At 40.1% G+C, this 13,856-nt stretch overlaps 1 protein-coding gene across 3 annotated transcripts in view; it reads left to right on the top strand.

The window, feature by feature from the left end:
* The window catches only part of BLM (BLM RecQ like helicase), a 65,112-nt gene that overhangs the window by 25,053 nt on the left and 26,203 nt on the right, over nucleotides 1-13,856 (top strand). For all 3 annotated transcript variants that reach the window (XM_036415593.2, XM_036415596.2, XM_045573441.1), the window contains 4 exons: nucleotides 907-1,025; nucleotides 2,228-2,341; nucleotides 5,288-5,386; nucleotides 5,837-5,985. In XM_036415593.2, coding sequence (XP_036271486.1) covers nucleotides 907-1,025; nucleotides 2,228-2,341; nucleotides 5,288-5,386; nucleotides 5,837-5,985 — 481 coding nt within the window. The remainder of the gene's footprint in view (nucleotides 1-906; nucleotides 1,026-2,227; nucleotides 2,342-5,287; nucleotides 5,387-5,836; nucleotides 5,986-13,856) is intronic.

The raw sequence follows: 13,856 nt of genomic DNA, 5'->3' as shown, positions 1-13,856 counted from the left end.
ATTGGAGGTTGTAAAGTTGAGGCATGGTAACATTAACTGGCATGTCTAAGTCACATAATCTACTGAGGGGTAGAACCGAAACTAGAACTCAGCTTCCTGGTCTTGCCTTGACATTTACACATACAGACCAAAGAGAAATTTATTTACTACACTTGCAGAAAAGATGGGCTGTTTTGTTTAAAAAAATAAAATAAAAAATCAAAGTCCTAGAAACTGCCTGGCACAAATTTATATTATTAGCGGGCTGATGAAGTTGAAAATTAGAGATTAATCATTTCAGTTACTGTTTAATGTGTACTGATTGTCTTGCCATTTTGAATTTGAATGGAGAGAGATTCCATCCCACCCCCACCCTTCGGTCTCAAAAGAAATCTATTTCTCTTCATCCTCTGTCAATGCACACAAATAGGGTTCTGCCCTTTACTTCAAAGGAAGATTGGGAATATTAGCCTATGGACAAGAGTACATGGAGTATTCACAAAATGAGATTCTAGAAGTGCCCTCTGGATCATCAAAGAAATACTAAACCATGTTAACTGTGGGTTTTAGTGTTCTATATTTTATCATATTTTAACTTTTTAAAAAATATATATTTTATTGATTTTTTACAGAGAGGAAGAGAGAGGGATAGAGAGTTAGAAACATCAATGAGAGAGAGTCATCCATCAGCTGCCTCTTGCACACTCCCCACTGGGGATGTGCCCGCAACCAAGGTACGTGCCCTTGACCAGAATCGAACCCGGGACCTTTCAGTCCGCAGACGCAGACCAACGCTCTATCCACTGAGCCAAACCGGTTTCAGCTAATGAATTACTTTAAATATTGTGTGTGGTTTACATTGTAACTTTTGCCTTCATGCTCTCAAGATAGGACCTGACAGATATTGCTTCCTCACTTCTCTTTCAGGAGGCGGGAAGAGTCTGTGCTACCAGCTCCCTGCCTGCGTTTCTCCTGGGGTCACCATTGTCATTTCCCCCCTGAGGTCCCTTATCGTAGATCAGGTCCAGAAGCTGACTTCATTGGATGTAAGTTAAAAACAGAATCCTTCCAATTACAATAAAAATGCTAATAAAAACATAACTTCAAAATAATTATGCTTTAGTGCTCTGGGCTGCCTTTTTACTTAATAGTTTGTGAATTATAAGAATGAAGTACAGCTATTACATTAAGTTGTACATTTAAGCTCAAGTCTGAAAATTCTCATACAGGTAACCTTCTGTGTTTCCATATATTCTAGGAGAATGTATTTTAGTAAGAACTTTTAACTTGTACTTTGCTGATATAAAAAATTTTTATTTAATATGAAAGGAATTGTTTTTGATTTTGATTTTATTACTGCCAGATCAGCGTAGTTCTTATCTTACTCCTTGAACATCTTAAAATGCATGCACATGCATGTGCCCACACAGGTGTCCTTTTTCCTCCTGGCTGAGATTATAACAGTATATGAATTCATTCTACTAAATCATGCATATTGTGATCAAACACAATTATTTTCAGGGTTATGAGCCACTACCTTTTTCTGTGTTTTTTTTTATTTTATTTTATTTTATTTTATTTTATTTTTTATGTTGGATTTTCTTTTTTTCTAACTTCGGAGAGGAAGAGAGATAGAAACATCAATGATGAGAATCTTTGATCAGTTGCCTCCTGTACACCCCCTACTAGGGATCGAACCAGCAACCCCGGACATGTGACCTTGACCGGAATTGAACCTGGGACCCTTCAGTCTGCAGGCTAAAGTTCTGTCCACTAAGCCAAACTGGCTAGGGCGTTGCTACCTTTTTCAACAAGACCGCTGCTTTGACTTTTCTTCCAAAGAATGTCTTAATGCAGTGATGATAGCTATTGTTAAGACAATACTGATGTTATGGCCCTTGCATCATTGTTACACATTAAAACCCTAAATACACATTTACCTAAAAAAGAATGCAGCTGTACATTAGGACTGGATCTTTTTATATTACTTACAAACATGAAAAGCAAAGGAAGCAAAGGAAAGTAAAAAAAGAAGTAAATAATGAGAAGAATATTTTAAATTATAGTTAATAAGGGTTTTAAAAAAAATGTCCTATGTGCTTTTTGTTATTTTTATTACATTGAGATTATCTTTTCTCTGGTAGGTTTGGCATGTAACTTGTAAAATACTTATAAAAGCGAAGAATAAATATAAGATTAAATCAGATTAATGTGTAAAATTTACACTGTTTGCTTTTTTAATACTTAGATTCCAGCTACATATCTGACAGGTGATAAGACTGACTCAGAAGCTACAAGTATCTACCTCCAGTTATCAAAAAAGGACCCCATTATAAAACTTTTGTATGTTACTCCAGAGAAGGTTTGTATTTTATCATTATTTTAAAATTTGACATTAGAGCAGTGTTAGTAAAACAATTCAGTTCTCCCTCTTGGGTGGAAAAACCCATCTTTCCCTCCTCTGTTGCTCTCCTTTATTACTCACATAGAAGATTTTCTTTTGCTCATCAAGCGTGTGGACGTTTCCTTACTCCAAGCAGTTCTTAGGACACCGGCCAATTGTCCGTAATTTAACTCAATTCTGACATTGCCTACCCAGAGATAGTGTCAGATCCCACAGGTTAAGGGCTCAGTCCAGCTGAAACCGGTTTGGCTCAGTGGATAGAGCGTCGGCCTATGGACTGAAAGGTCCCAGGTTCAATTCCAGTCAAGGGCATGTACATTGGTTGTGGGCACATCCCCTGTAGGGACTGTGCAGGAGGCAGCCAATCGATGTTTCTAGATCTCTATCCCTCTCCCTCTCTGTAAAAAATCAATAAAATATATATTGTTCCTACCCCACTTCAGATGCCATTCGTAAGTAGTTGGTTCCCATCCAGGTCACTCATAACTTCTCTCTGATTTGGCTCTAAGTCAGAAGGTCTTATAACTCCCTTCTCAGTTCCCATTCATTTGCTATTAGCAGCCCGTAGCACTCAGGGCAGTGCTTAAGTTTACGTTTACATTTACTACGGGACATGGTAAAGATACAGATGAACAGCCAGATGAAGAAAAAAACGCTGGGTGAGGTCTGGGGAGGTCCAGAGCACAGGAGCTTCTGCCCTCCTGCAGTTGGGGGTCTCGCCCTCCTGGTGTGGATGTGTTTGCCAACCTGGGAACTCTGAATCCCATACTTTGGGCATTTGATTTAGGTTTCCCCATGTAGGCACGATCAATTATTAGGTCTGTTTCTAGCCCCTCTCCCCTGTCTGGAGGATCGGGAGTGGTAATGCATATTCCAAGGTTCTAATGGCTTGGTCTTATACAAGATACCCCTCCCCCAGATTCAACTCTAGAGTAAAAAGATGGTCCTAGCATTCTTAACACTTAAGAAATTGTAAGAATTTCAGGGGCTCTGTGCCAGGCACTGGGGTGGAGACCAATATATTTTTTCCATTATCTCCTAAAAGCTCACTAGAATACATAACATTTTTCAATTTTGACATATTTCTGATATATAGTATAGTGCAAGAATTCCTGTATGACTTTCACCCAGAAACTCCAAATGTAACTTTTACTGTGATTGCTTTATCCTTCTATTTTTTTTTAATATTTGAAAGTAAGTTGTAGACATGATATATTCTTTTAACCTTAAATACTTTACCATGCATTTCCTAAAAACAAGGAATTCTCTTGCATACCAGTATAGTGATCAAAATCAGAAAGTTTCCATTGATACACTGTTATTTAGTCTATGAACTTCAGTTTCACTGGTTGTCGTAATAATGTCCGTTATAGCAAAAGACATTCCTAGATTATGCATTGCATTTAATTGTCTTGTCTTTTTAAATAATTTGTCTTTCATGATTTTGACACTCCCCCTCCCCCCCCAATATATTTCTTTATTGACTTCAGAGGGGAAGGGAGGGGGAGAGAGAGATAGAAACATCAATGATGAGAGAGAATCATTGATTGGCTGCCTCCTGCACGCTCTCCACTGAGCCAAACCAGCTAGGGTGATTTTGACAGTTGAAGAGTGAAGGCCAGTTATTTTAAGAACTGTCCCTCAGTTTGAGTTTATCTTATGTTTCCTCGTGATTAGATTCAAGTTACTCATCTTGGCAGGAACTTCAGAAGCTGTGATAAGTTCTCATGCATCCTATCAGGAGGCATTTGATGTCAAGTTCATTCTATTATTGGTGATGTTAGTTAACCTAATCACCTAGACAAGGTGATGTCTGCCAGACTTCTTCACTGTAAAATTACTTTATTCTCTCTTTTTGTCATAAATTTAAGTTTTTTTGGTTATTTTCTGCCTTTGAGTAGTAGATATTTGTTGTGAGATACTCTGAAACTGTGTAAATATCCTGTTCATTCATCAGGTGTTTACCTAATAGTTTTATCATCCATTGATGATTCCCCTTTAGCTATTACTATAATGACTGCCAAATAATGATTTTTCTAATTAGTTGGCATTTTACTACAACAAAGAGGTTTCCCTTTTACCTACATATTTACTTACATTAATATTAACTTATGGAGTTTTAACTTATATAGTAGGCTAGCATCTATTTTTGTTATGTAACTTAATGTTCTAATTTGGCCAATGGGAGATCTTCATCAAACTGGCCTCTGTGTCCTTTCTGTGTCCTTTTTTTTTTTTTTTTTTTTAATATTTTACTGATTTTTTACAGAGAGGAAAGGAGAGGGATAGAGAGCTAGAAACATCAATGATGAGAGAAACATCTACCAGCTGCCTCCTGCACACCCCCCACCGAGGATGTGCCCACAACCAAGGTACATGCCCTTGACCAGAATCAAACCTGGGACCCCTCAGTCCGCAGGCCGACGCTCTATCCACTGAGCCAACCCGGTTTCAGCCTCTGGGTTCTTTTGACATGTCTGTTAAGTTGTGGGTGCCAAATGTGGTCATTAATACTAGGATGTCATTGCTTTTAGGCCCTGACATGGACAGAGCTATGAAATACATACATACATACAAATATGTGTATGTGTGTGTGTGTGTGTGTATGTGTATTCCCCACCCCAAGAAACAAGCATGCAAGTAACATATCCATAGCACTGTTCCCAGTGGGCCCTCGGATATTCTGAGGTCCAAAGTTTTACAACCACTGACCTGTTACATCACTGTTTACTAAACATTCTAAACTGTTTCTGCTATTTCCTATCACTTTTGCTAATCCTCTTCATATAATGGAATAAAAACCAGTTTTCTCTGAAGGTTTTCAGTTGTAGTGGAACTGAAAGACAACAGAATCCTTGAGGTGATGTGGTGTTTAAGTATCTCATTAATCCATTTCTGACCTAGGTCTGTGCAAGTAACAGGCTGATCTCTACTCTGGAGAATCTGTACGAGAGGAAGCTCTTGGCACGGTTCGTTATTGACGAAGCGCACTGTGTCAGCCAGGTAAATACTACTTTTTTTTAATATATATATTTTATTGATTTTTTTACAGAGAGGAAGAGAGAGGGATAGAGAGTTAGAAACATCGATGAGAGAGAATCATCCATCAGCTGCCTCTTGCACACCCCCTACTGGGGATGTGCCCGCAACCAAGGTACATGCCCTTGACCGGAATCAAACCTGGGACTTTTCAGTCCGCAGGCTGATGCTCTATCCACTGAGCCACACCGGTTTTGGCTATGTCTTGAAATATTTATAAATATATACCACCAACAGTATATGTATTTTCAAAACCAAGGAGAGAAAAAATATCGAGTGCATTATCCCGTTTCACTGAAGAATGTTCTATTTCACTGAAGGTGGCTCTGAATGAGGAGAGCAGTATTTGCTTTGTATACACGAAATATTCAAATGGTCTGAGAAGCGGGTTTTTTTTTTTTTTTCCTCCACCAGTGGGGACACGATTTCCGTCAGGATTACAAAAGAATGAACATGCTTCGCCAGAAGTTTCCCTCCGTGCCGGTGATGGCGCTCACTGCCACAGCCAACCCCAGGGTGCAGAAGGACATCCTCACTCAGCTGAAGATCCTCAGGCCTCAAGTGTAAGTGGTTGAAAGTCCTGCATGTCAAACCCTGGGGCAGTGGTTGGCAGCGTGCTGCACGTTAAATCTGCGGAGCTTTGACAGTCCCAGTGCCCGGGTTGTGCTGACGCCAATTAGCTCAGAATTTAGGGCCTGGGAGCCAGAAGGTTTTTAAAAATCCCCAAGGGAGCCATCCTTTTCTTGGGATGGCTTTACTGTCCAATCAGCATGTATAAGGGCAGTACTGCTAACGCCGTTAAAAAGGAAAATCCCCAGTGATTACAATAGATAGAATTTGGGAACTAGGGTCCTAAGGGCTTTTCTTCACTTACTGAAATGAAAACTCTCTCTCATTTCCTATTTTGTAAGGAGGGATAAAGTGCATGCTGTTCCTGGTATCCCTGGTCTCGTCCCAGTAAGAAATTAGCTTTTATTTACCTAATTTTAGCTCTCGTACATCCTAGCCCCATGGTCGGCAAACTACGGCTCGCGAACCACATGCGGCTCTTTGGCCCCTTAAGCGTGGCTCTTCCACAAAATAGGCGAGTCTGTTTTGAAGAAGTGGCGTTAGAAGAAGTTTAAGTTTAAAAAATGTGGCTCTCCAAAGAAATTTCAACCGATGTACTGTTGATGTCTGGCTCTGTGGGCTAATGAGTTTGCTGACCACTGGCCTAGAGTATACTTCATGAGATGAACCAATGACCCTGCTTTGTCCTTTCCTCTGAAGTCCCAGTGACATCCACAATGTGGGAAATAGAAAATAGTCCGGAAACTATGTCTAACAGCTTTTTTTACTTTGTTTCCATCTCAACAGCAAAGGGCTTCTTATTGGCACCAAATCCATAATTATTCAATAATAAAAACAACAATAGTAAAATGCCCCACATATATAGGCTGTACTGGATTAGTTTGTACCTCTGCGTGAGTTTGTAGACACGGGTGCGTTCTCTGGTAGGTTCATTCACTCAGCAAATATCTACTTAACAGCTATTGTGGACCAAGGTTAAAATATTTTTCCCTTCCAATTTGTTAATGGGTGTTAGAGGCTGAGGAAGCCTGAAGGATTGACTAATATACTGGGGTGAGTTTTTGTTCGTTTGGAAATAAAGAGAATAAGCTGGCTCTATAAATATGGTAACCAGTAAAAACAATAGCAGCATCTCTCAGCGGGTTATGAGACCTGGAAGTGCCACATGAAGAAAATGAGGGGTCATGAGATTAAAGTAGATCCAAAGTCTAAACTGATGTGTTTTTGTTTTTGTTGAACCTTGCCTGTGGATATTTTTCACCCCCATTGATTTTTAAAGGGAGTGGAAGCGAGAGAGGGAGAGGGGATAGAGAAAAATATCAGTCTGGCCTGGATTGGGCCTGCAACCTACGTACATGCCCTTGACTGGGAATTGAACTTGGACCCTTTGGTCCTTGGGCTGGCACTCTTACCATTGAGCAATCGGGCCAGGGCTAAACTAGCCTTCTTGAGTGCAAGAATTTCCAAGTAATCAGAGATTTTTTTGTGTGATCTCACTTGCAGAGGGGAGTTTGTATAAAATTGGGGGAAAATATATTTTGCTTCCATAATTGATAAACATTGCATGATAGTTAAGGTGTCATAGTTTAGGTTTTAGTGAATAACCTACATACTAGGAATTTGCTTCTACAAGTCTACATTGGTCTCTGAAAGCTTTTTCTTTTTTCAGATAGGCAATATTTTTAGCTTCCCCCCCTCAATTTATGCCAGAAGCAATCTACTGTTCTTTTTTATCAGTAATATTCATTTTCCATCCGAAACCGGTTTGGCTCAGTGGTAGAGCGTCGGTCTGCGGACTGAAGGGTCCCGGGTTTGATTCCGGTCAAGGGCATGTACCTTGGTTGCAGGCACATCCCCGGTAGGGGGTGTGCAAGAGGCAGCTGGTCGATGTTTCTCTCTCATTGATGTTTCTAGCTCTCTATCTCTCTCCCTTCCTCTCTGTAAAAAAATCAATAAAATATATATTTTTTTTAAATTTCATTTTCCAGATGCCCGGCAATTAAATCATATAAGTTCAGTTTAATTCACCTTTTCTAATATATGTATTGATTTCAGAGAGGAAGGGAGTGGGGAGAGAGGTAGAAACATCAATGATGAGAGAGGATCATTGATCGGCTGCCTCTTACACACCCCACACTGTGTGGATCAAGCCTGCACCTAGGCATGTGCCCTGACAGGGAATCGAACTGTGACCTCCTGGTTTCTAGGTCGACCCTCAACCACTGAGCCACTCTGGCTGGGCTCAATTCGCCTTTGAATAACATTTCGTTAAGTATAGAATCAGTCGTTTTGCTTGAGTAAACATTGCACAAATATATTTAGAAGCAGGCACCTTTAACATCCTTTCCTAGTAGTGTGAGGAGATTTCCTTGCAGAAGCAATAGATTATACATTTTCTGAGTCTAGCATGTGGTGCCCGGTGCAAAATTGGCACTTGTTAAGAATGAATAAATGAAGCATATGGAGGATGAATTTGGGTAAATGTGGGTAAAATGTGAAAATTTGGGCAAGTCTGTGGACTCTTTAATATATTTGGCACTTCTATATTTGGGAAGGTTTAAATCTCTTAGTGGAAGTAAAAAAAATTTTAATGAACACTTTCTGACACATTTTCCCTGCTCTTCTTTTCTACCAATAAGCCCTTCATTTGCATTCAATTGGCCCAACTGCTGATGTGTCATGACCCTGAAGAAGGCAGTTTTCCAAAGGTTTGGGGCCATGACCCCATGCTCCTCCTTATGCTGGTCTAAGACCTTCCTTCTTCCTTCTTCCTTCTTCCTTTCTTCTTTCTTTCTTCTTCTTCTTCTTCTTCTTCTTCTTCTTCTTCTTCTTCTTCTTCTTCATATATTTTATTGATTTTTTTACAGAGAGGAAGGGAGAGAAATAGAGAGAAACATGGATGAGAAACATCCATCAGCTGCCTCTTGTACACCCCCCACTGGGGATATGCCCACAACCAAGGTACATGCCCTTGACCGGAATTGAACCTGGGACCCCTCAGTCCGCAGGCCGACGCTCTGTCCACTGAGCCATACCGGTTTTGGCTTAAGCATAAATTTTTATTGAAAATGTGTAACTTAATAAAGATAGGATTTTTCCTTTCCCCTCCAGTTAGTTCATATATCTGTGAATGAATTCAGTTGGCTCCAATTTATTTATATAATTGATTTCAGAGAGGAAGAATAAGTGAGAGAGATAGAAACATCATTGATGAAAGAGAATCATTGATTGGCTGCCTCCTACAAGCCCCACACTGGGGACTGAACCCACAACCCGCGCATATACTCTGTCGGGGCACTGAACCTCCTGGTTCATAGTTCGAGGTTCAACTACTGAGCCATGCTGGCCGGTGGCTTAAATTTCTTTTATAGATGTAAGCATTATGAAACATTGCTTGCAAAAATGTGGATGGGAATGGAAAGCATTTTATTGTAGTAATAACACTCAATTATTTGAATTCCTTCTGACACAAATGCCAACATTATGTAATGATCTGTCATGAAAAATTATTTTTAATGACATTTCAACAACTCAATTAAGTCCTCCAAATTTTGTTGAAAGCAAAGATTTATAAACCATGTGACTGGCAAAATAAGTCCGATTATTAGTTACTCACTGCTTTTTCTGGGAAATATACCCTAAAAAAATGCCTTACCAAGACTTACCTAATTGCTGTTTCACATAAATAAACCTTATATCTAATTTATTCTGAAGACCTTTCTAATCTATTTCTGACATTTTTTTTATTCTATAATATGCTTTTAAATTAGTTTTGTCAAAACTTTGTGACTACTGTTAGTTCTTTCAAATAATGGGAAATGACTACCATGTAACCTGATTGGCAAATCCAGTTTTCATTGCCAAACCAATCAGCCGCATTAGACTTATTTTCTTAAATATAAAAAAAGAAAATTTGACTGTTTATAATTCACATAAACTAGTACATATCCTCAAGACAAGTATTTCAGTTCCAAAAACAACAAGAGCTGAGCACAAATTGATTCCATTTCCTAACACTTTGCTTAAAAATCACATGAGTTTGACACCCTGGACCTAATAATATTTTTTATTTTTTATGACAACCCCCTTAGTGAAATGCAATGAAATCCAAACTTCTTTTTTAAATCATGTCTTTATTAAGATATAATTGACACACCATAAAATTCACCCATTTAAAGGTTAGAATTTATTTGTTTGTTTATTTTAAAATATATTTTATTGATTTTTTACAGAGAGGAAGAGAGAGGAATAGAGAGTTAGAAACATCGATGAGAGAGAATCATTGATCAGCTGCCCCCTGCACAACCCCTACTGGGTATGTGCCTGCAACCAATGTACATGCCCTTCACCGGAATCAAACCTGGGACCTTTCAGCTCACAGGCCGATGCTCTATCCACTGAGCCAGACCGATTTTGGCTAAAGGTTAGAATTTAGTAGCATTTTTTGCCGAAGCCAGTTTGGCTCAGTGATAGAGCGTCGGTCTGCAGACTGAAAGGTCCCAGGTTCGATTCCGGTCAAGGGCATGTACCTTGGTTGCGGGCACATCCAGGTAGGGGGTGTGCAAGAGGCAGCTGGTTGATGTTTCTCTCTCATCGACATTTCTAGCTCTCTATCTCTCTCCCTCTCTCTCTGTTAAAAATCAATAAAATATATTTTTTAAAAAAATTTAGTAGCATTTTTTGAATGTTCACAGAATTGTCCAACCATCTCCCACATCTAAATTTAGAACGTTTTCATCATTCAGAAAAGAAACCTCAGTGCTTCTATGCAGTCACTCCCCATCACTTAGCATAATGTTCCCAGGGACTTCCACGTTGTAGCCTGTGGCAATCCTTCATTCATTTTTATGGCTGAATAGTCTTCCATTCTGGGGGCATTCCGCATTTCAGTCACCCATTTATCAATTGATGAGCAATGCCTCTAACTACAGTATCTCGTAATTCCAAACATGCTGCTTTCCAACGGGCCCCGTCAGATTTGTTCTATGGAATAAAATCAGAGAGACTTATCTTTTTCATTTTAACAAATTGTGGGAATGCTGCTTTTAGTTAGCGGCCCATCTGCTGGAGTTTAGCCGTCTATTTGCCGTTAGAGATACTTGTTTTGGGTTTTAATTGGATGTGAGATCTGCAGTTTTCTATCCTAATATGATGTCATTTTCTTATTTTTAGCAAAAGTAGTCTGTTTGACTAAATTAGTAAACATTTCTCTGTGCCACAAATAAAAATTTCAGATTTTTATGCCAAATGTGTTTAATATATCAGCTTTATTGAGATATAATGTGCATACCATTCAATTCACCTCTTTAAAGTGTATCGTTCAGAGGTTTTTAGTAGTCAGGGTTGTGCAGTCATCACTATAATTTTAGAATGTTTTCCTCACCCTGCAAAAGCACCCATATCCATTAGTAGTCAATCCCACTTTCCCCTCCCACCCCCTGACAGCCTGCAGCAAGCACCAATCTACCTTCTGTCTTGAGATTTTTCTGTTCTGGATATGTGTGTGTGTGTGTGTGTGTGTGTGTGTGTGTATACATATACATATACATATATATATATATATATATATATATATATATATATATATGAAAGCATAATATGCAAATCGACCAGGCGGCGAAACAACCAGTTGGCTATGATATGCACTGACCACCAGGGGTCTGTCCCCAGCCTGGGGATCGGGGGTGGGTAGCTGCAGGCAACCAGGGACCTCTAGTCTCATATAAGGAGAATCATCCAATACGGCTTCTTTCACGTAGCATAATGTTTTCAAAGTTTATTGCTGAAGAATATCCCATTGTTATGGGTATGTCACATTTTATTTATTCACTAGTGGCCCTGGGCACGAAATTCGTGCACGAAATTCATGCACGGGTTGCGGGGAGGGAGTGTCCCCCAGCCCAGCCTGCACCCTCTCCAATCTGGGATCCCTCTCGCAATCCAGGACCAATGGCTCCTAACCACTCACCTCCTGCTCGCCTGCTTGCCCCTAACTGTCCCCCTACACACACACACACACACACACACACACACACACACACCCTGGCCTGCTCTCCCCTAACCTCTGCTTCAGTCCTGCCACCATGGCTTTGTCTGGAAGGATGTTCAAAAGGTCTCCCAGTCTAATTAGCATATTATCCTTTTATTAGTATAGATTGGTCAACATTGGTGTACCTTTTTTGGCTATTATGAGTAATGCTGTTGTGAACATTCACATACAGGTTTTTATGCGGGCCTGTATTTTCCTGACTCTCGGATATAGACGCAGGAATGGAATTGTTGGGTTGTGTGCTAACTCAAATGAGTGACTTCCTGGTGCATGGGATGATGCTCAGACCACTAAGCCATACTGGCCAGGCCTGAGCAATTTTTTAATTTATTTTATTTTATTTTTTTAAATATATTTTATTGATTTTTTTTTTTTTTTTTACAGAGAGGAAGAGAAAGGGATGGAGAGTTAGAAACATCAATGAGAGAGAGAATAATCAATCAGCTGCCTCTTGCACATCCCCAGTAGGTACATGCCCTTGACTGGAATCGAACCCGGGACCTTTCAGTCCACAGGCCGACGCTCTCTATCCACTGAGCCACACCGGTTTCAGCAGCAATTTTTTTAATGCCGTAATTTTATCAAGACTGCAGTTCTTTTTTGCTGTGGCAATGATTGTAAGTCATGAACAGAGAACAATCAAATTAGCCCTTGAATATATCAGACTTTATCTGCCCCCTTCTTTGCCACAGTCTGCTGGCTACACATGCTCCTGCCATTTCAAGCACTACCAGAAAGCTCTGAGCATCTTGTACGAGTGACATAAGAGGGATGGTTTTGACTCAGAGTAATGCATTCTCTGACTGTTTTCAGGGACGAAGGAAGAAGCACGGTCATAAAGTAAAAATCATCTTCACTCCCACCACCTTCCTCTGTATCTGAAACCAGAACATTCCAATAGAGGCTGACATACTTTATTCCTGATGTCATACCCTGGCCTTCACAGAAATATGTAAAACACTTAACAAACATGAAATTTCACCAACGGTTTCTGTTTCTGACTAAAGGAAGTTTTACCTATACCCATACTGGACTTTTTTTTTTTTTTTTTTTAATGCCCTGGCGGTGTTTGCATCTGGTACAGTGCACGGTAGTAAAGTTCAGAATGAGTCAAAAGTAGGGTTCGTTTGTTTGTTTTTAGAAAGTGAAAGGACAGTTATAAAAGGGAAAAAAAAAATGGTGCAGGAGAAACCAGCAGGATGCCTAGACTCCTGGCGCATTCTCAGATCAGTCTTTTAGCAAAAGTTACACGTGACAATGGAGAATGGAGCCGAAGCCGGTTTGGCTCAGTGGATAGAGCGTCGGCCTGCGGACTGAAAGGTCCCGGGTTCGATTCCAGTCAAGGGCATGTACCTTGGTTGCGGGCACATCCCCAGTGAGGGGTGTGCAGGAGGCAGCTGATGGTTGTTTCTCTCTCGTCGATGTTTCTAACTCTCTTTCCCTCTCCCTTCCTCTCTGTAAAAGATCAACAAAATATATATTTTAAAAATCTTTATAAAAAAAACAAATAAAACTAAACACGTTTATCCTACCAGTGGCAACAAATCCTGGACCCAGCTTGGATTTAGATACAGAAAGAGAGACCCAGTGGTTGCCTGGGTCTCCACACCCTTGAATAGCAGCCTCCTCACCATCAGCCGAGGCGCTGGGAGGTCTCTGTGCTCTAAATTCCACTTGTCCTTCCCGCGGGGATGTTGGAACCTGGGGCAGTGCAGGGCAGGTCGCGGATCCTATAACAGTTCTTTAGCTGTAAAAGCTTTGACACAACAATTTTGGCGGAAGGGAAAGCCAGAATGGAAGCGGCGAGAAGAAGCT

Source organism: Pipistrellus kuhlii, unplaced genomic scaffold, assembly GCF_014108245.1.
Source record: "Pipistrellus kuhlii isolate mPipKuh1 unplaced genomic scaffold, mPipKuh1.p scaffold_m20_p_50, whole genome shotgun sequence".
Taxonomy (NCBI): domain Eukaryota; kingdom Metazoa; phylum Chordata; class Mammalia; order Chiroptera; family Vespertilionidae; genus Pipistrellus; species Pipistrellus kuhlii.
This window is presented reverse-complemented; position numbering and strand designations above follow the sequence as displayed.